The sequence below is a fragment of the Phocoena sinus genome, chromosome 4, assembly GCF_008692025.1.
Source record: "Phocoena sinus isolate mPhoSin1 chromosome 4, mPhoSin1.pri, whole genome shotgun sequence".
NCBI classification, from domain to species: domain Eukaryota; kingdom Metazoa; phylum Chordata; class Mammalia; order Artiodactyla; family Phocoenidae; genus Phocoena; species Phocoena sinus.
The window spans coordinates 58,141,458-58,162,023 of NC_045766.1; the positions used below are offsets into that span (position 1 = coordinate 58,141,458).

Consider the following 20,566-nt stretch of genomic DNA (forward strand, 5'->3'; position numbering starts at 1 on the left):
GCTACAGCACAATCAGTACACATGCTGCCAATCTCATTGTTTTCTAATTCAGCTAATTTCTTTAAAAATATCACTAGTTTTTAATTATGTCTTCAGAAGGTGTATTTCATACAAACTTCAGTCTTTACAGACTTCAAATAAGTTCTAATACTATCCCGTTCCATGTACTACAGAAAATCATGCTCTTAGGGGAAAAAAATCCACAACTTTTTTTTTTTAATAATGTTGTATGATTTGGACTCAAATACCACTCAGGTCAAGACTGTTGCATGACTTCGCTACTCAGGAATTTTAAACATACAACAGCACACTGAGGAAGCTAGATTCTCCAAATACAAATGAAACCATACTTCATATAGGCCTCAGCAAATGGGGGATTTTACCACCACCTTCAGCTACCCCTCCTCTTCCCCCATCATAAAAAAGAGTAAGGGCTTCCCTGATGGCGCAGTGGTTGAGAGTCCGCCTGCCGATGCAGGGGACACGTATTCGTGCCCCGGTCTGGGAAGATCCCACATGCCGCTGAGCGGCTGGGCCTGTGAGCCATGGCCGCTGAGCCTGCGCGTCCAGAGCCTGTGCTCCGCAACGGGAGAGGCCACAACAGTGAGAGGCCCGCGTACCGCAAAAAAAAAAAAAAAAAAAAAAAAAAAAGAGTAAAAGCAGAAAGTAGTGCCTACAGTGATAGGTCACACAAATAATTTTGAAGTTTTCAAAGAGGGAACGGTGAACCAGCCTTTTCCAGTTCCTTAAAAATCGGCTTTAATTCTACCAGAATGCCAAAGAGCTTAAGGTAGAAGGGGTATGCCAGTGAAGTTAGTAAAAGTGTTAGCATTTAAAAGTCTGTTTACCAATAAATGGTGCCAGACTGCAAGAGGTTAAAGAGATAACAGATGATGAAGAAATACATGCAACGAATGTAGACCACTGGGGGAAACTTGATCACAAACAAAAAAGATGATAATCTGGTGGAAATAAGTTGTAAAACACGGGCATTTTTCAAGATGCATTTGCAATGTGAGAACATATATACAAGGACTTCCCTGGTGGCACAGTGGTTAAGAATCCACCTGCCAATTCAGGGACACATGGGTTTGATCCCTGGTCCGGGAAGATCTCACATGCTGCGGAGCAACTAAGCCTGTGTGCCACAACTACTGAGCCTGTGCTCTAGAGCCCGTGAGCCACAACTACTGAAGCCCGTGTGCCTAGAGCCCGTGCTCCGCAGCAAGAGAAGCCACTGCAATGAGAAACCCGAGCACCGCAACGAAGAGTAGCCCCTGCTTGCAGCAACTAGAGAAAGCCTGCACGCAGCAACAAAGACCCAATGCAGCCAAAAAAAAAGTATAGGAATGGCAAACAGGGACAGAGACACAGTAGGCATTGAAAAGACATGGAATTTAAGATAGAAGGGCTATACCTCTAAAAGAAGACAAAGTTAAATGCTGAAAGTGAAACAAATGGAGAATTAGGAGCTGAAGATAAAAAGAGGTACAACAACTCAACAATCTAATTACAAATGCAATCACCCCAGAAATCAGAGCCTCGTAAAAGACCTTCTCCTCTGATCTCAAGAGTCTAATTTATTCACTATTGCTAAATTTGCTGTGATTTTTTTCTTTAATTTATTTATTTTTGGCTGCATTGGGTCTTTGTTGCAGTGTGCAGGCTTCTCATTGCGGTGGCTTCTCTTGCTGCGGAGCACCAGCTCTAGGCACGCAGGCTTCAGTAGTTGTGGCACACGGGCTTAGCTGCCCCACGGCACGTGGGATCTTCCCGGACCAGGGCTCGAACCCGTGTCCCCTGAATTGGTAGGCAGATTCTTAACCGCTATGCCACCAGGGAAACCCTACTGTGATTTTTTTTAAAAAAACGAAACTAAACTTACTTTCACACCTCTTTCTTCCTCCTTTAGCATGTCTTCCAAGTTGGTAGCTTTCTCCTCTACAGACGTAGTTTTCTCAGTTATCTGCTTTAATTTTTTTCTTACAATCTGATTATGATTTTTAATTTTGTGTAACCTATAGAGAATTTATAAGGAAAAAATAGAAAACATGTCTAAAAGATATTTAATGCAAACAAATAAGGAATAGTTTATCCTAAGATTTCTTCATATAACTTGAAAATTTCTTTTGCCATAAATCTTTTTATTATCAATGCGTATATAATAAGCCATAAAAATATTGCTCCTAAGCCTTCGTACTGAAAAACCCAGGAAAATTTTTTTAAGTTTAATAATTTAGTAGCTATAATTTTACAGTTATTTAACCAAAAAATCAAATATTCAATATTTTTTCTAGAAATAGTCAAAAACTATAAACATATTTAAATACCTTTTTTCTTACCTTGTTGTTTCTTCATTAATGTCCTTCTTTATTTTGGAAATATTTTTCCTCAGAGCTTCTAAATCACTAGAACTTCTATTCACAGTGGCTTTTAAAGTATCCAGCTATTTATTAGTTAACAGAGAGAAATTATATATTTACTCTACATCTTATAAATTAATATCATTTCTGAGAAGTTCTATTATGAACACATTAATTTCTAACTTACATCACAACCATAAACATAATAACCATGTTGCTGTAATACATATTTAACAATTTTTCTTTTTGATCTGATATTAAATTTTAAATAACTTGTAAATCCTGGCATATTATAGAGAACTACATATATGAGTTAAAAGTGCATAGAACAAAAGCTTCACAACATTGTATGTGGCAATGATTTCTTCAATATGACACCAGAGGCACAGGCAACAAAAGAAAAAGTAGACAAATTGGACTTCGTTAAATTAAAAACTTTTGTACAACAAAAACAGTAACAGAGCAAAACGGCAACCCAAAGAATGGGAGAAAATATTTGTGAATTATATATCTGGTAAGGGATTAATATCCAGAATATATAGAGAACTTCTAAAACTCAACAACAACAACAACAACAACAAAAACCCAGCCTGACTCAAAAATGGGCAAAGACCTTGAATAGATATTTCTCTAAAGAAGAGATGCAAAAGGCAAATAAGCACATGAAAAGACATGCAACATCATTAATCATTAGGGAAATGCAAATCAAAACTACAGTGAAATACTACCTCACACCAATTAATACAGCTACTATCAAAAAAACCCAAAATAACAAGTATGGACAAGGATGTGGAGAAATTGGAACATTTGTGCACTGTTAGTGGGAATGTAAAATGGTACAGCCACTGTGGAAAACAGTATGGCAGTTCCTCAAGAAATTAAAAATATAATTACCATATGATCAGCAATTCTGAAATAATTGTTCACCCATGTTCACAGCAGCATTATTCATAATAGCTAAAACATGGAAGCAACCCAAGGCCATTGACAGATGAATGGATAAGCAAAATGTGGTATATACACACAATAGAATAGTATTCAGCCTTAAAAAGGAACAAAATTTTGACATATACTGTAACAGGGATGACCCTTGAGGACATTATGCTGAGTAAAATAAGTGAAATAGGCCAGTCACAAAAAGACAAATACTTTATGATTCCATTTATATGAGGCACTTAGAGTACTCAAAATCACAGAGACAGAATGTAGAATGGTGGTTTCCAGGGGCTGGGAGGAGGGGGAAATGGGAAATTATTGTTTAATGGGTACAGAGTTTCAGCTTTACAAGAAAAGAGTTATGAAGATGGGTGATGGTGATGGTTGTAAAACATTAGGAATGTATTTAATACCACTGTATACCTGAAAACAGTTAAGATGGTAAATGTGTGTTATATTACATGTATTTCACCACAATAAAAAAATTTTGAGGAAAAAGAAGTACTCTTATATGCTACAGCTTGTATGAACCTTGAAAGCATTGTGTAAGTAAAATAATCATGACACAAAATGCACCATATTGTATGATGTCCAAAATAGGCAAATCATAGAGACAGAAAGTAGATCAGGAGTTGCCAGGGCCTGGTAGGAGGGGAGAAAGGAAGGTGATTGCTAATGGGTATGGGATTTCTTTTTGAAAGACAAAAATATTCTAAAATTAGTTAGTGGTAATGGTTTCACAACTCTGTGAAATACTAAAAACCATTGAATTGTACACTTCAAAAGGGTGTATTTGATATGTGAATTCTATCTCAATAAGCAAATTATAAATGAATGAATACCTGGATTCTTTTCTGTAATTGGTTTAAACTTAAAAATTGTTGAGAATGAGCTATTAGCAGTGACATTTAATTTATGCAAGAAATTCATTTATTTTACTTTTTCAAGATCTCAATTATTCTCTTCAGACAGAAAAAAAAATCTTTCCTTCTTTATCAGGAATATAAAGTATAACAACTTATAGAATAAAATGCTCTGCAATATTACAATTTCCCACCCAAATAGCAGTAACTTCAGATAACATGGCCTCAAGGCACAAATTTCATAAAGATCCCTTTATTGCTAACTAAGGGGATTGCTAACTCTCCCTATGGAATAATCTAGTTGGCATGTATGCTCAAAAAAAGAAAAGAACAAAGCAGGAGAATTTTATTCTCTCTTAGTCTGTTTAAAGACATTATACCACTACATTGTCCCACTACCACATTGAAATATTTTCCCTTAACAAGGTAAGAAACTGAACTTCAGCAGGTAGTTCCACCTAGAATTTGAGAGTTAAAACCACCATACACATGTAGCACTGGAAGGACATTTCAAGTTACCACCGATGTCAATAATTCATCTTCACATTTGCTCATTTGCCGGTTATCTTATAATTATGATTTCCAGCCTAGACCCTTCAGGAGCCTTTTGCCTTGGGTCACTTACAGAACACTATGTGTGACAGTCAAGTTAGTCACTGCACAACTCCAGGGGGAGCCCTTCACACCACCTGTGATGTGAATGACAGCCCCCTGTTGCCTTCATCCAAGCAAGGTCTCATTAGAGTATCCTAAAAGTGCCACAACATGAAGGGATGTAACAAAAAGAACTAGAAGGCAGTTTCTTAATCAAAGGAAAGGCTTTATGCTTATTTGTATAGTAATTTGTTATAAACACACAAACCAGTCTTTTTAGTTGACATACCTCTTCCTTCAGCTGAATTCTCTTAGTTTCATGACATTGATATTCCGTTCTACATTTTAAAACTTTACGATCAGCAACAGAAATTTTTTTCTCATACTCTGTGTTATTCCCAATCTCACTTTCCAAAAACTTGATCTTTTCTTTAACCAAATTTTCTTTTTCTCTCATTTCCTGTTTTATCTTTGCTAGTGCCTAGGATTTAAAATACATGTTAAATATATATTTAATATAACAAACAAAACTAAAACTAAAAGGAATTTAGTTTTTCTATAGCATTTATTTTACCAAAACTTAAGAAAATGTTTTTTAAAGACAGACTAATTTATATTAATAAAATAAAATATTAATATGCCACACACTAATATCTATAAGCTCATTTTTTAAAGATCTCTGTATTTTATTTCATCCATCTGGTACTTTGCTAAAGGGATGAAAAAAATGTCAATTTTTCATCAACAAAAGGTGACATGTAAAAAATATAACAGTATTGAATAGTTTTCACATGGAAAGTTGGATTTCAATGAAATTTTCCAAATATTTCACAAGACCAGTTTCTTTCATTTTTTGAGAATTTTATTTTTGTTATTGGTTTCTGTAAGAATGTCTTCACGCAGGCTTTTTGCTAGTCTTGGGGATACAAAATAACTAGAATATACAACGTAGTAACTGAGGTATGGACAAAGTATTAATACTATGGGAGCAAAGAGATAATGAAATCTACCCAAGAGAAATCATTAAAAGGCTTTACCTAAGAGCCTTCATTTGAACCGGGCCTAAAAAGATAAATGGGGGGCTTCCCTGGTGGCGCAGTGGTTGAGAATCTGCCTGCCGATGCAGGGCACACAGGTTCGTGCCCCGGTCCGGGAAGATCCCACATGCCACGGAGCGGCTAGGCCCGTGAGCCATGGCCACTGAGCCCATGTGTCCGGAGCCTGTGCTCCGCAACGGGAGAGGCCACAACAGTGAGAGGCCCCCGTATCGCAAAAAAAAAGATAAATGGGGATGCATAAATACTCTAACATGGTTAAGGTGCAGGGTGGGAGGACGGGTATGGAATGGGGACATAATAAGAAAGGTTGGAGACAGATGATAGGGTTTAGGCTGGAAAGGTAGAGGTTAAGGCCAAATGGTGAAGAATTCAATTTTTCAATTGCCATGTTAAAGAGGGTCAGCTTTTAAGCAACATGGAATAAAGATTTTAGAGCTGGGGAAAAAAAAGATCATATGTGGTTTTCACGGGTGATTCTGATGGCAATATGTTAACTGAATTGGAGGGAGAAGGAAAATTTACCCTAAAATATATTTCTTCCAATTTTTCTGAAATAGGGTCCCATCAAACAACTAATCCCAGGAGATTGGGTCAGGGGAGAGTATGTGTTCTAAAATCAGTAAGTTTTAGAAATGCTGCATGTAATATTGTACATAGTAGCATATAAATCAATATATATCTGAGATTTACTGCATTTTAAAAAACATTTTAAATTTGTTTAATCTAGTATTCCCATCTATATAACAATTAACATTCTATAATTGTAACATTCCATCTATCTACTATGTTCATTCAACCTTAGGAGGTCAAAACTTCCTAAGTTTATATGTGTCAAATGATTATTCTAGAATTTCTTGCTTTATATTAATTTTTCTACCACTTAATCAGATGTTTTAATTCCTACTTCAGCGTTCACATTTTTTAACAGGGCAATCTATTCACAGTTAAGTTTTCATACAGGTGATGCCACAGAAATCAGAAATACCACAAATTGAGAGCCAGCTGTTAAACACTTAGAAGCATCCCACTACCTATGGAACAATTTCTTGTTTCCCTTCCTAGTCTTTTTCAATACATACAGCCAGGAAATGTCACCCCATAAATAAGGAACCACTGAGGATATGACCAGAGAGCTACAAGCTGTGGATTCCGCCAAATCAGCAGGCTGAGTCAATTTAGCTGCAGGGTTGTATGAGAATTTGATTATGGATCTGCAGTCTTAGATCTGACACATTTGATTTACACAGAGGAAGCAGTCAGGACTTGATGTTTGAAAGCAGTATGAAGCCAAGAAAGAGAAACCAACATCAGCATTAAGAAATAAGAGGAACTCATAGTTAACATTGGGTCTCCCAAGTCCCTCCTTAGGGAGGTGTAGGCCATTTTGTTGACAAAATGTTGATTACTTACAGAAGTTTAAAATAAAGAAATCACATTTTACATATAAGTTACATTTAACAAGTAAACCACATCCAGATATGGATGTGGTTCCAAACTCCCTGGGAGTTCCAAACTCCCAGCGACCTGAGCTGCTTGCCAATGCCTTTCCATGGAGTATATTCAGAATGGAAGTTCGCCCATTTTCTCATCTGCCTTCTTTCCTCCTCAATTCCTTCTCCTTCCCAGCTTTCCATCATCTTCCCATTTTCACTCACTACTATTTTACCCCTTAATGATTTCCCAAAAAAGTTCTCCTGGGCTTCCCTGGTGGCGCAGGGGTTGAGAGTCTGCCTGCCGATGCAGGGGACACGGGTTCGTGCCCCGGTCTGGGAGGATCCCACGTGCCGCGGAGCAGCTGGGCCCGTGAGCCATGGCTGCTGGGCCTGTGCGTCTGGAGCCTGTGCTCCGTGACGGGAGAGGCCACAACAGTGAGAGGCCCACGTGACGCAAGAAAAAAAAAAAAAAAGTTCTCCTAAATTACCTCTGAAAGTAGCAAAAGATAACACTAGGTCTGTGTTTAATCAGTGTGGTGTTCCTCCCCTTCTGAGCTTTCACCCCATCATGGGTACCTCAGTTTCAAAAGGGAAAATTTATTGCAGTCCTTCTGTTTTGGCTATCCATGAGGCTCCTTTCCCTACACCTTTGATTAGCACACAAATAGCACACATATTAAATCCAATGCACCTTGGACAACCATGTATAAGTCAGGGCATTGGTTTTACTGCAATAACATTATCTGTTGATCTTCTCTTGTCCCACATTTCAGAGATGTCAGGATCCAGTCTTTGGCATTATATCCATAAGTAAATAATCTTCATGAAATCTCATTTCTAAATGGATACAGGGTCAGCTTTGAAAAACATTTACCAAAATTATTGAATCCTGCTACAAAAGTGACTTTCAAATAACAGTGTGATTTACATTTGAAATGAATGAGTTAAATACAAAAGAGATAAATACAGCTGAACGCTGCAAGGACCAAACAACTACTTTACCAAGGCACAGTTATCAATGTCTCGATCTCTCTTCTGCATCTGTTCTATTGTGTTCTCCCACTGTTGAATGAGTTCTTGCCTTTCATTATGAATCTTACGAAAATCTTGGGCTGCTTTATCCAATTCAAACTGTCAAATGAAGACCAAATAGTATTTCTGTGAATTTAAGTGCTTTTTAAACATCACTTTGACAACTAAGAAATAAAAATCTTTACTATAGGGAGGGTGGGAGGGAGGGAGACGCAAGAGGGAAGAGATATGGGAACACATGTATATGTATAACTGATTCACTTTGCTATAAAGCAGAAACTAACACACCATTGTAAAGCAATTATACCCCAATAAAGATGTTAAAAAATAAATAAATAAAAATAAATAAATAAATACATAAAAACAAAACAAAACAAAAATCTTTACTAAACCAACCTGCGCACTTAGAGTCTCTGCGAATTCATTGTCAAGTACCTTTCTTCTCTGATTACATTCCACAGTCAGTCTTTCTAATTGCAGGGTCAGTGCCTATGATGTAATTACATGCAAAAATATTCATAATTATCATTTTATTAACATAAAAGCTGTTAGCATATCTCACATTAAGTATTATATTATACATATACATATTATATTATACATATTTATTTGACATCTAAAATAACTACAAAATAATACATATATTCTTTATCTTCTAGACCCATAGTGCTGCAATGATAACACAATTCTTTCTAAAAAGACTTTTAATACTTTTTAAAGTAAATTCGAAAAAAGATTAAACAATAATTTTCCATTTAAAATTATTTTAACTAACGTATGTGGCATTAATCTATTAGAAAATAGCATGTTTCATGATACTAAAATATTACCAGATTTAATTACAAGTAGATTTTTAAGTAATGGTTATAATAATATATTAATCAATAGCACTATAGTCTCAAATCAGCAAAAACTATCTGTAACATTCAAACTATTACACAAAAGAAGTTAAAATACTTATACATAGTTCTAGTACAAAACTTTATTTTCTGAAATGCTTTTGAGAAACCTTCTCAATCAGGATTCTTAACTGGGAGTCCAGAGATCCCTAAATGGACAAAGGGCTTCAGAGGATCTGTAAAACTTGCAGCAAAATTTTGTGGATATTTGAGTATAGTCATTTATCTAGAGACAGGATAGTTGGCTTTATTAGACCCAAAATGTTTAAGAACTACTTTAAAATTATAAGTACAATTTAGATTAAATGGTTGATATATTACAGATTCCGAGAAAATCTAACACTACAATTTATAATATCTCACCCTAATTTTATTATCATCTTGTCGTGCATACTTCTGAAGAGTGAGGGCATCACTATCTTTATGAGCCGATTCTTCCAGCCATGCCTCCAGTGCTTGCTGGTCCCAGTTCATCTGACATTTCAAACTATCCAGTTTTTGAGTAGTTTTAAATATGTAATTCTAATTTCCAAAGAGATGGGGCATGGGGAAATTACAAAACATTATTTACTGTACAAATTAAAATAAAACATGTGCTTCCCTGGTGGCGCAGTGGTTGACAGTCCGCCTGCCGATGCAGGGTAGACGCGTTTGTGCCCCGGTCCGGGAAGATCCCACATAACGCGGAGCGGCTGGGCCCGTGAGCCATGGCCGCTGAGCCTGCGCATCCGGAGCCTGTGCTCCGCAACGGGAAAGGCCACAACAGTGAGAGGCCCGCGTACCGCAAATAAATAAATAAATAACACTACATATTACAGGACATATTTAAAAGGAAGAAAGACATCCTGTCTCTGTCCTTGGCCAGATGTATATAAATGCCATATTTAATTGTATAACTATCATACTAATATTTTAATTATTCAGTTGTGAAATAGAGGGGAGATGATTATACAAAGTTGAGAACAGTGGTTGAGCCAAAGTTTGCTTTAAAAGGCTTCCGGGGGCTTCCCTGGTGGCGCAGTGGTTGGGGGTCCGCCTGCCGATGCAGGGGGCGCAGGTTTGTACCCAGCTCCAGGAGGATACCGTGGGCCATGGCCGCTGGGCCTGCGCGTCCAGAGCCTGTGCTCCGCGGCAGGAGGGGCCACAGCAGTGAGAGGCCTGCTTACCGCAAAAAAAAAAAAAAAGGCTTCAGGGTAGCTCCCCTAGAGCAATCTCATTAGTCACTCCACCAAAACTACCCCAAGCTGATACACAACCTTAATAAAAATAATGTACTTGATATGCTAACTCACGCCCAAGACAAGTCCCCTTCAGCCCCATTTCCAATCAGATTGCTGCGTCTAAAAGACCTCTTATATAGAAATTTTGAAAGCATGTCTAATTAAAATATACTAGTTAAGCAGATAAAAATATTTCTGTCAATGTATTCATTTAACAAATCTAGGTTCACAAGAAGAAAACAGATCAATATGCAAACACATACAAATTAATATGATGTGTATGCATATGTATACATATATGTATACATATAGAGATACAGATATATACATTTCCATAAGTATATGCATATGTAAAGATAAGAATTGAATTTGGAAAGAGCTCCCAGCCAGGTAACTAAAAACTAAGAAAGAAAAAAATAGGTTATAGTAGTTTAATATTAGAATCACCAGCTGATAATATGAAAAGTAAAAATTTTAACTGAAAAATGAAATTCAAAATCACAAGTGACTTTTTTAATGTAGCTTTTAAAAATGTAGCACTTATAAATTATGCCTAGTGTGGTATATAACAGGCAGCCGGCATGGTACTTTGCACATAGTAAGGCTCAATGACTATTTTGGTAAATGAATATTGAGAAAATAAATGTAACATTCTATCACTGTTGATTCAAATTACAGCTCCACGTCAGTTTCATTGTCCAAAAAAACAACTTAAGTGAATGTCAGGAAACTAAAGAATGCCTTTGCCATAGGGAAAAAAAAGAAAGTTTATTTGGTGAGGGAAGAAGGAACAATAGCACACAATTTTAAGTAACATTTCAACACATACTTCCTTATCACTTTTCTTTTCCCGTATTGAAGTTATCTCATTTTCCAGTCGTTGCATTTCATCCTTCACTCGTCCCAGTTCTCTTTCAGCAATCATCTTAAAATGTTCTTCACTTTCAATCTCATGCTCCCTGGCTTTGCAAAGAGACTACAGAATAATATACAAGACAGAAAGACTTTTCAAATTTTAATATTATAAACTATTCATAATAATCCACTAGACAGAAAATAACAAAGTTCCCACAAAATGCTTAGATCAAGTACTATTAATTCCACTTCTCGGAAACCTACACCACATTAGACTTTGTGATTCAGTGTAGTCGGTGTTGCTTACTAGTTGTAAGAAGTCAGTTCATGGAATGTGCTAGGAAAAAATGTTGTCAGCAGTTTTCAGTTTTTATGTTGGTCTAAGGAAACTGCTGAAAACCAAAATTTATATACTGAGTCTTTTAAAAGATATAATTCATTTATTTAAAAATAAAAAATGAAACTAATTAAAAATACTTAGGAAATGGTATGTTTATAAGAATTGATCACATATTCTAATTAACAGAGATAATTTTAAAGTAATTATGTAAACAGTGATCGTTATAAATATGTCCTAGAGTATATTAATATACAATGATGACTTTGTGTTAAGTTTTACTTAATAAAATCGTATTTGTTGACTACTGATCTTGTAGGGCTTCAAAGTTATCACCATTTGTATTATTTTTACATTATTAAGGCTGTTAGTGTTGAAGGAAGTTTACTGTCTTTTGTCTCTATTGTCCTACTTAATTGAGGTTTGGCTATAATGAAATACACCTACAGAAAATCTCTGTTTCTCAATTCCCCAACTCAGTGGTTTAACAACTTGAAGAAAAGATGTTGTTCCAAACTGCTTATTAGTTACTAAATCACATCAGGATACAAAAATCTTGAGATTGTTTTTAAAAGTTCATTAAATTTATAACTTTCTAATAAAACTTGTAAAAACCCATAAAACAGTTACTTACCTATATTAAGTATAAATTGGTATTAAAAACATGACTTTTTTCATTTTTAAGAATTACACACTTCTTCAAAGGAAAGTTGATGCATTTTTTGAAAAATAGTTTCAGATGGAAGTTAGTAAACTCTCCAATGCTGATTTACAGAGCTTTCTGATTTCCTGGGCATCATCAGGGAAAGAGATTCTACACATGAATAGATTGTCCATAAAACAGATGTTTACTTAATTAATCACTCTAAGTTTTAATTTTTATTATTTGTGTTAATATTTCTAAAATGCGTTGTACTGTTCCCAGTTACCTTAGTTTCCTGAATATAATTTAACTTTTCTATTACCTCAGAATCGCCATTATAAAATTCAATTCTTAAACTATGCTAAAATACCGTCGTGTCCTAAGGGCTACTGAAGTGTGTGGACTATTTACCTCCACTCAAAATGGCTCCAGGTGGTTGTGCTGAAAAATTTAAAAGTAGACAGAAACTCTATTGTGTGTTTTATTAGGTCTGCTTCCACTTAACGCCATAGTTTCTCACTGCCATCGCTGTATCCTTCTCATATAATCAGCTGACTTATATCAGACTGTTTGAATGAGGATTTCTCTTTTCAAATGAACTAATTATTCCTTGAATTTTGTGGCAGTAGAGTTCCTAAAAGTCTTTTTCCTACCTACTTTCAGGTTCAAGGTTATGTTCATAATTATTGAGTTATACGAAAGTTTCCTATAATATCTCTGAAATCAAATCATAGATGTAAATGCAATGTGAAATGTTCCATGACTACACATGATATAATCAATGTGAATTTCAACATTATTGTACCTGGGTAAATAAGAACTCTTGCTTAACATTTTTGAAGTGAGAAGTCATAGCATTAATTCGATCTTCATAGTCACGTAGCTGATCTTGAAAGCTTGACCTTTCATCCCGCAGCTTTGACAACTGTAAATAATAAACTCTATGATTAACCAAAGTCCTACTAAGTTTTTACCATATTAAAAGGATCTAAAATCAAAAGAAAATTAAATCCTCATTTACTTTACTTCTTGCAATATCCATTTAAACTTCTAAAATCTACTAATCTTTTAAATATTATAAAATAGCTCTGTGGGAAAATTAGCACCATATTAAAAGAGAATAGAAATCTCTCTCAGATTTACAGCGTTAGCAGGTCCACTGCTAAAATGCACTTTAATAAGATTCTATTCTGTAATTAAACCACAAGATAGCTAAAGTAGACAGAGCATAGCAACAAGATGTAACAAAAACCCACAGCATGAAACATAAATTTGAAAAGTAGCTGTACATGCAGCGTAATAGCTCCTCCCTGAACTCCTATTCAAAACCAACAGACTTAGGCTAAGCTTAACAGAACAGAACAGCTAACTCTCACATGCTTAAAACCTGTTTCTTAATAAATTTTGTGTGTCTTTTGAATAAGAACCCTGAGTAGAAACAAAACATTGTAAATGCAAGCAAACAAACAAACCTTTAGGAAATTATAACACACATTCTCAGGACCACTAGAGTATGTCACCCCTCGAAGCAGTATAAAAGCTCAACAACAAAAAATATGCTTCCTTAGTGTTTGGAGCTGTGGTTCCCCATGTTGGGGCTACAACCCAGGAGGTACACAACACCATCCACTAAAATGCAGAAGAAATATTTGAATTTTTAACGAAGGAAGAAAGAAAATAAATACTAATTTACTCATTTGTTATGTCCTATATTTTATTAAACTTACTAAGTACAGTTGACCCTTGAACAACCTGGGTTTGAACTGTGGTTTCACTTATATGGGGATTTTTTTTCAATAAATATAGTACCTATATTTTCATTTTACAGATCTTTAACTAAGTGTGGGGAAAAGTTTGTGTTTGCTTAGAGATCACACACAATATGGGGAATCAAAAGAACTAAGGTTTGATTCCTGATTCTATCCAAACTGTTTCAGCTTCCTGCCCTTGGGTGAATCATTTATCAATTCCCTGTTTTTGAGACAGAGATAGCAGTACTCAAATTTTCCACTGCTGGGGGTGGGGGGGCAGGTAGCACCCCCTAACCCTCACACTGTTCAAGGTCAACTGTAATAATAAATATGTATTTTTTGCTGTTTATTTCATTAATTTCAGTTTTTATTTTAATTCCCTTTTTTTTACTTTATTGTTCTTTTTTTTGGTTTGTTTTGTTTTTGCGGTATGCGGGCCTCTCACTGCCATGGCCTCTCCCGTTGTGGAGCACAGGCTCTGGACGCGCAGGCTCAGCGGCCATGGCTCTCGGGCCCAGCTGCTCCGTGGCATGTGGGATCCTCCCGGACCGGGGCACGAACCTGTGCCCCCCGCATCGGCAGGTGGACTCTCAACCACTGCGCCACCAGGGAAGCCCTATTGTTCTTTTTTAAAACTTATAAGAGGAGTTCTTAGTTTCTTTACTTTTTGTCTTACTGATTTTTATGACCTAAATATTTGTCACCCCCAAATTCATATATTGAAACCCTAATCCCCAATGTGATATTATCTGGAGGTGGAGCCCTTGGGAGGTAAGTAGGTTTAAACTATGACATGAGGGTAGGACCCTCATGATGGGATTAGTGTCCTTATAAGAAGAGGAAGAGAGACCAGAGCTCACTCTCTCTCTCTTAGCCATGTGAGAACATAGCCAGAAGGCAGCCATCTACAAGCCAGAAAGAGGGCTCTCATAGGTACTCAGCTATGATAGCACCCTGATCCTGACTTCTAGCCTTCATAATTGTGAGAAATAAATGTCTGTTTTTTAAGTCACTCAGTCTATGTTACTCTGGTGTAGTAACCCAGGCTAAGACACTGATCTAAAATAAAGGCAGTTAAGGCTATAAGTTTTCTCTAAGATTTTTGCCGTTTCCCGTGGGTGTGGGTATGACGCAGTCCCCTTTTACTGTTTTCTAAAAGGTGATTTTTTTCCTTTCAATTTCTCTTTGATATAAAGTTACCCAGAAATATATTTCTGAGAAACTCACTTAAGTATCAATATTTAAGATGGGTCTCTTAGTCAGCTCAGGCTGCCATAACAAAATATCATAGACTGGGTGGCTAAAACATGGAAATTTATTTCTCACAGTTCTGGAGGCTAGGAGGTCCAAAATCAAGGTACCAGACAATTCCGTTCCAGTGAAATTTCTCTTCCTGACTTGCAGATGGCTGCCTTCTCAGAGTCCTCATATGACAGAAAGAGCCCTGGTCTCTCTTCCTCTTCTCATAAGGACAGTAATCCCATGCTCTCCCTTCCCTGCCATCACGACCTCATGTAAACCTAATTACCTCCCAAAGGCCCCACCTCTAAATACCATCACACGGGGGGTTGAGGGGGGTGAGTAGGGCTTCAACATATGAATGGGGCAGGGGTGGGGGGGTGGGGAAGGCACGCAAGTATTCAGTTCCTAACAATGGCAGGTAATTTTTTTAATTGTTTATTATAAATTCTATTGGCTTATGATCAGAAAAGTGACCTATAAATTTTCCATCACTCATTTTTAAATTGTTATAAAATATATATAACATAAAATTAACCATTTTAACCGTTTCTCAGTGTCCGTTAAGTACAGTGGCATTATGTACATCCACGTGTTGTGCAACCATCACCACCATCCATTTCCAGAAATCTTTTATCTTCCCAAACTGAAACTCTGTACCCATTAAATACCAACTCCCCATTCCCCTTACCCCCAGCCCCTGGAAATCACCATTCTACTTTGTGTCTCTACAAATTTGACTACTCTAGGTTATCTCATATAAGCGGAACCATACAGTATGTCCTTTTGTGTCCAGCTTATTTCACTTAGCCTACTGTATTTAAGGTTGATCACTCATTTTCAGGTTTTTGTTCTGGTCTAGTACATAATCTACCTTTGTAAATGTTTTATGAACATATTCTACTTAAGGGATATATGTTCTCTATGTTCTTATTTTTGTTGTATTCGTCATATCTTTTATATCTTTATTTTTGTCTATTAGAGTTGTCTAATTCTGAGGAAGTAAATATTGAAGTATCTCACTACATATTTTTGTCAAGGCCTACTTGCATTTATAAAAGCTTTTACTTTTACATATTTAGCTGTTGTGTTGTTTGGTGCTTTATCACTTTTATTTTCTTCATCAATTATGATTTTTATCATTGCATAATGAACCCAGAGCAAAAGCATCTGCTTTTTAAATGAAAGCATAATGATTAACTCAGCACAACTTGATAATTCCTTCCCCATAGACTTCCCAAACAACATTTTATTGCCTCTTTCTTCTATATAAAAGGACATGCAAGGACCACCAGATATATATTGAAAACTTACATAATGTGAGGGACATCAAGATAAACAAACAAAAAGATCCCAAAGAAAACAGATAATTCAGGACACAAAAGACAAGAACTAAACACACACACACAGACACATACACACTCAGAGAGATTGTAAATGATAATGTACTCCTAAAACACGACCATGTGATACAAAAAAGCAAGAAGCAAATAACCTGAAAATTAAAAATATGATTGATACAGTTGCCAAAATTAAAATTTCTATGTAAAGATGAAATAAAACCCTAAAAGCTTCCAGAGATTAAAAAAGTAAGCTACAAAGAAATGAAAATCATTTTAATATCAGATTACTCACCAACAACACTGCTGGCAGATAATAGGGCAATACTTTCCAGATTCTGTGGAAAAATTATTTTTATTCTAGGATCTTCTACCCAGCCAAATGACCATCATATGTGAAGATAATCACAGTGTTTACCTCCCATAGACCCTTCTTAGGAAGACACAATAAAGTATTTCATTAAAATAAAAGAATAATAATCTGAGAAAAAAGAAGCTATGTGATGTAGGAAATAGAGCATCAACCCAGTAAAGGAAAGGGAATTCTCAAGTTAACAGCTGGGAAATAAGTCTGTGGGAAAATAGTCCATACTGGGAAACACAGGACTCCAGGAGGAAGGAGTAGGGGGAGAGAGAAAGTATCTTGAAGATCTGATACTACAATTTAAGGACTATAAATGTAAAGTTGGCAATGCAAGGAACCAGACTGGCAGCCAGGGATGTGAGGAATTGAAAGCACAGTACTGTGGGTCCTTCTTGAAACCCACACATGGATAGTACCCAACCAGTCAAAAGATGAATCAAAGTGAAAAATTCAAAAAAAGGTAAACTTAGTAAAAGTGGCTGTATGAACAACCATTAAATCATTTTAAATATAAAACTAAGACTAAACACTTGCAGTAAATTAAGGGCACTGAATAGAATGAAAATAAAATAAACCTTGATATTATAAAAATAATAAAACCACTATTTTTAATGGGGAAAAGAAGGTGGCAGGAAGGGTAAAAGAGCTAATTTCTTCATTTCAAAGATGAGAAATGAAAGAGCAGGGAGTCAACCCATACTGTCTACAAATGAAGCAAAGAAGTTTTTTAAAAACAATTAATTTAACCATTTAGTTTTTCTTAATGTTAAAGAAATCTTTCAGCAACCATTATCTCTTATAACCAAGTAATACTCACTGAAATTCAACAATTCCGTTCATTTTCTCCTTTAAACACAAGTAAAACTAAATTTAAATTTCTATGTTAAAAGCAGCACATGTAATAGGATCCCAGTTTTATAATACTCCTGTCTTTTCTATCTGTATACCTGTAGACCATGATGTCTGGGATATTTGTTTAAAGCCATGATAGCCACTTCTACGGTCAACAGTGAGTACTTTGGGGAGGGAATATCTTGAATTTTTTATTTTATACCCTTCTCTTCTGTTTGAATATCTTAAACTTTCAAGAGTTGCTTTTTTAATATTGGAGTTTATTCAGATGAAGTGATTATGGCCCTCAATATTCTTTTTATTGCTCTTTCATATTTTTTTAAATAGCTAATACAAGTAATATGTATATAAAGTCCTGTGAAACAAATATTATGGCAATAATACCAAAAACTAACGTTTGAATAGAACTTAACCTATATTAAAGTCCTTAGAGCTGTGTAACAACCCTGTGAGATAATTATTTTACTTATCTCCAGTTTACAGAAGAAGAAATGGACTCAGTGCTCGTAAGCAGGATCAGAACCCAAGACTGGATACTTATTATTAGTCCTCAGTACTCAGTGCTAGATCTCTTATATTTCCTAATGCTGTCCTTCACTTAAAAGAAAAAACAAAATCTGAAGCCATCTACATTAGATATAAGTAAATAAGTCAGAAGAGTTTGAAAAACATATTTTCAAAAAACAAAGTGGAGGATTTTCATTTCTCAGAGGAACCTTCTCTTCCATTCTCTAAAGTAGTGTAAACATCATCGGTCTTCTTGGACCCTCTTCCACACAACACATTGCCATGTGATGGAACTTTAGACTGACTGCTAACTGGTTTTCAAAGTTTCCTGAGCTGGTTGCAATTTTATTTTTAACAACTACCATGCATTGGTTGCAAGCTGGTGTAAAATACTCCTTACAAAAATATTTTATATATTTCTGTGACAACCTAATCCTCACTTTGAAAAGCTGTAAATTGCACATTATACATACTTACTAGAACATCCCTCTTAAAAACATTTCTTCGAGTCACTTTAAACATCATAGGCAGTAACTCAAAAAGAAATGTCAACCATAACATGTTTTGTTTACAAACATCCGCAAATAACTGTTGCTACGCAAACCTCAGAAGTCCCTTTGCAAACTGAGCTTAATTCTGAGGAAGGAAAAAGCGGGCGCGAGAACCAGCCTTTCCTCTACTGCTCAGGAGGCTAGAAGTGAGTGCAAGGGGTGGAAGAGGAGGAGGGAGTAAAGTTTCAAGCTTTATAGTTGTGAATGTCTATTATAGTTTCAGTTTGATTGATTGATTGATTGATTTTAATGCTTTAGCAAGTACCGAAAAGGGCTAGCAGGTGAGGGAAGAAGGAGATGCTGCCGGAGAGAGGTAGACCGAGAAGAGATGGGATTAGGGAAAGAACGGAGAGAAATAAAAGGGTTGGGGTATTTCTGCCAACTAGGAAACGTCCCCCAACAGATCCCTTCTTTCCCCGCCTTCTTCACCTGATCCTTACCAGATCTTCCAGTATCTTGTTCTCCTCGTTCGCCACCGGGATGGCGAACCCTTCCTCCCAATTCAGCTCCGCCAGGAATTCACTACTCATGATGACAAACAGATAGGGGACCTCAGAAAAGGTGCAGAGGTAAGATCCACCTTCTCGTATCGCCCGTGAGCGGCACCTGAGGCAACCCAAGGAACTCGCAAAGCTCCGGGGTAGTTGCTATTGGAGCTCTAGCAACCGTTTCGCGCCCTTAGTTACCAAACAGGAAGCGCCCAGGCAAATCTTCCGGTTGAGAACTCCTTCCCAGGATCCAGTGCAACTTTTTCTTCTTGGGCACCCAGAGAAGCGAATCAACTTACTCCTCCAGAGGTTCCTTGGGATGCCAGGTACCGGCATAACAGTCCTTCAATGTGCGGCTCCGGTTAGCCCCTTCGGCGCTCCCGGGAGGTATAGAATCGGTGGCGCCTGCAGTCTCCCGGGGACCACAGGGCACCGGACCTGCGTTGCGCTACGCAGCTGCGATCGCGGGCGGAAGATGAGCGCTAACGAAAAGAATAAACCTAGCTTTCCTTTCAAGTGGCGTTTGTTGAGTTTCATTAGTAGATGAAATCTTGTAGGCTGAAGTAGACAGGTATTTTGAAGCATAATTCACTCCCTAGAATCATTGCTGGATGTTTTGATCTTCGTCTGTTTTAACTTCTGGTCTCCCACCCAATGGTCTTCTGCCCGGTTGCAGAGTCCTAGTTGACCGCAGTCGTGAACTGCCCCGAGATGGCAAACCTGCAGCGCAGAGTTCCCACACCTTTATTTCCTTTTTTTTTTTTTTTGGCCAGGCAGCATGTGGGATCTTAGTTCCCCCACCAGGGATCAAACCCGTGCCCCCTGCAATGGAAGCGCAGTGTCTTAACCACTGGACCGCCAGGGAAGTCCCTATTTTCTTTACATTTTCATTTGTTAGCATTTACACATCTTTAATTCCACACAAAAACCTATATTTCTTCCTAAACTCGAAAAAGTCTAACCGCTTTAGACTGGCAAGCACTTTACCAATTCACTCATTTGAATTAACTGTTTGGCACCGGTAGGAGTTTGAGTTTATGACCCGTGTTTTATGTACCCGCTTCTCAGAACTGGGAAGCACAAAACAGTGAACTAACCTAATCCTTTCATTTCCTAGATAAATGAAGTGAAGCTCCCTGAGGTGAAGCGGGTAAAGTAAGCAGGGCCTAAACTAGGAAACTGGTCTCAAACTATGCACTCTGCAATGAGGGGTGTTGTTGGCTGGAATACTCTACCACTTC

At 36.9% G+C, this 20,566-nt stretch overlaps 1 protein-coding gene across 1 annotated transcript in view; it reads right to left on the reverse strand.

Moving 5' to 3' along the window:
- Positions 1–19,386, reverse strand: part of CCDC39 (coiled-coil domain containing 39) — a 49,672-nt gene extending 30,286 nt beyond the window's left edge. The window contains exons 1-9 of the mRNA XM_032630245.1: positions 19,278–19,386; positions 13,039–13,158; positions 11,228–11,374; positions 9,542–9,700; positions 8,676–8,768; positions 8,250–8,378; positions 5,046–5,237; positions 2,343–2,446; positions 1,886–2,018 (exon numbers count right to left, since the gene is read on the reverse strand). Of these exons, the coding sequence (XP_032486136.1) occupies positions 1,886–2,018; positions 2,343–2,446; positions 5,046–5,237; positions 8,250–8,378; positions 8,676–8,768; positions 9,542–9,700; positions 11,228–11,374; positions 13,039–13,158; positions 19,278–19,367 (1,167 nt within the window). The 5' untranslated portion in view covers positions 19,368–19,386. The remainder of the gene's footprint in view (positions 1–1,885; positions 2,019–2,342; positions 2,447–5,045; positions 5,238–8,249; positions 8,379–8,675; positions 8,769–9,541; positions 9,701–11,227; positions 11,375–13,038; positions 13,159–19,277) is intronic.
- Positions 19,387–20,566: the final 1,180 nt, after the last annotated feature.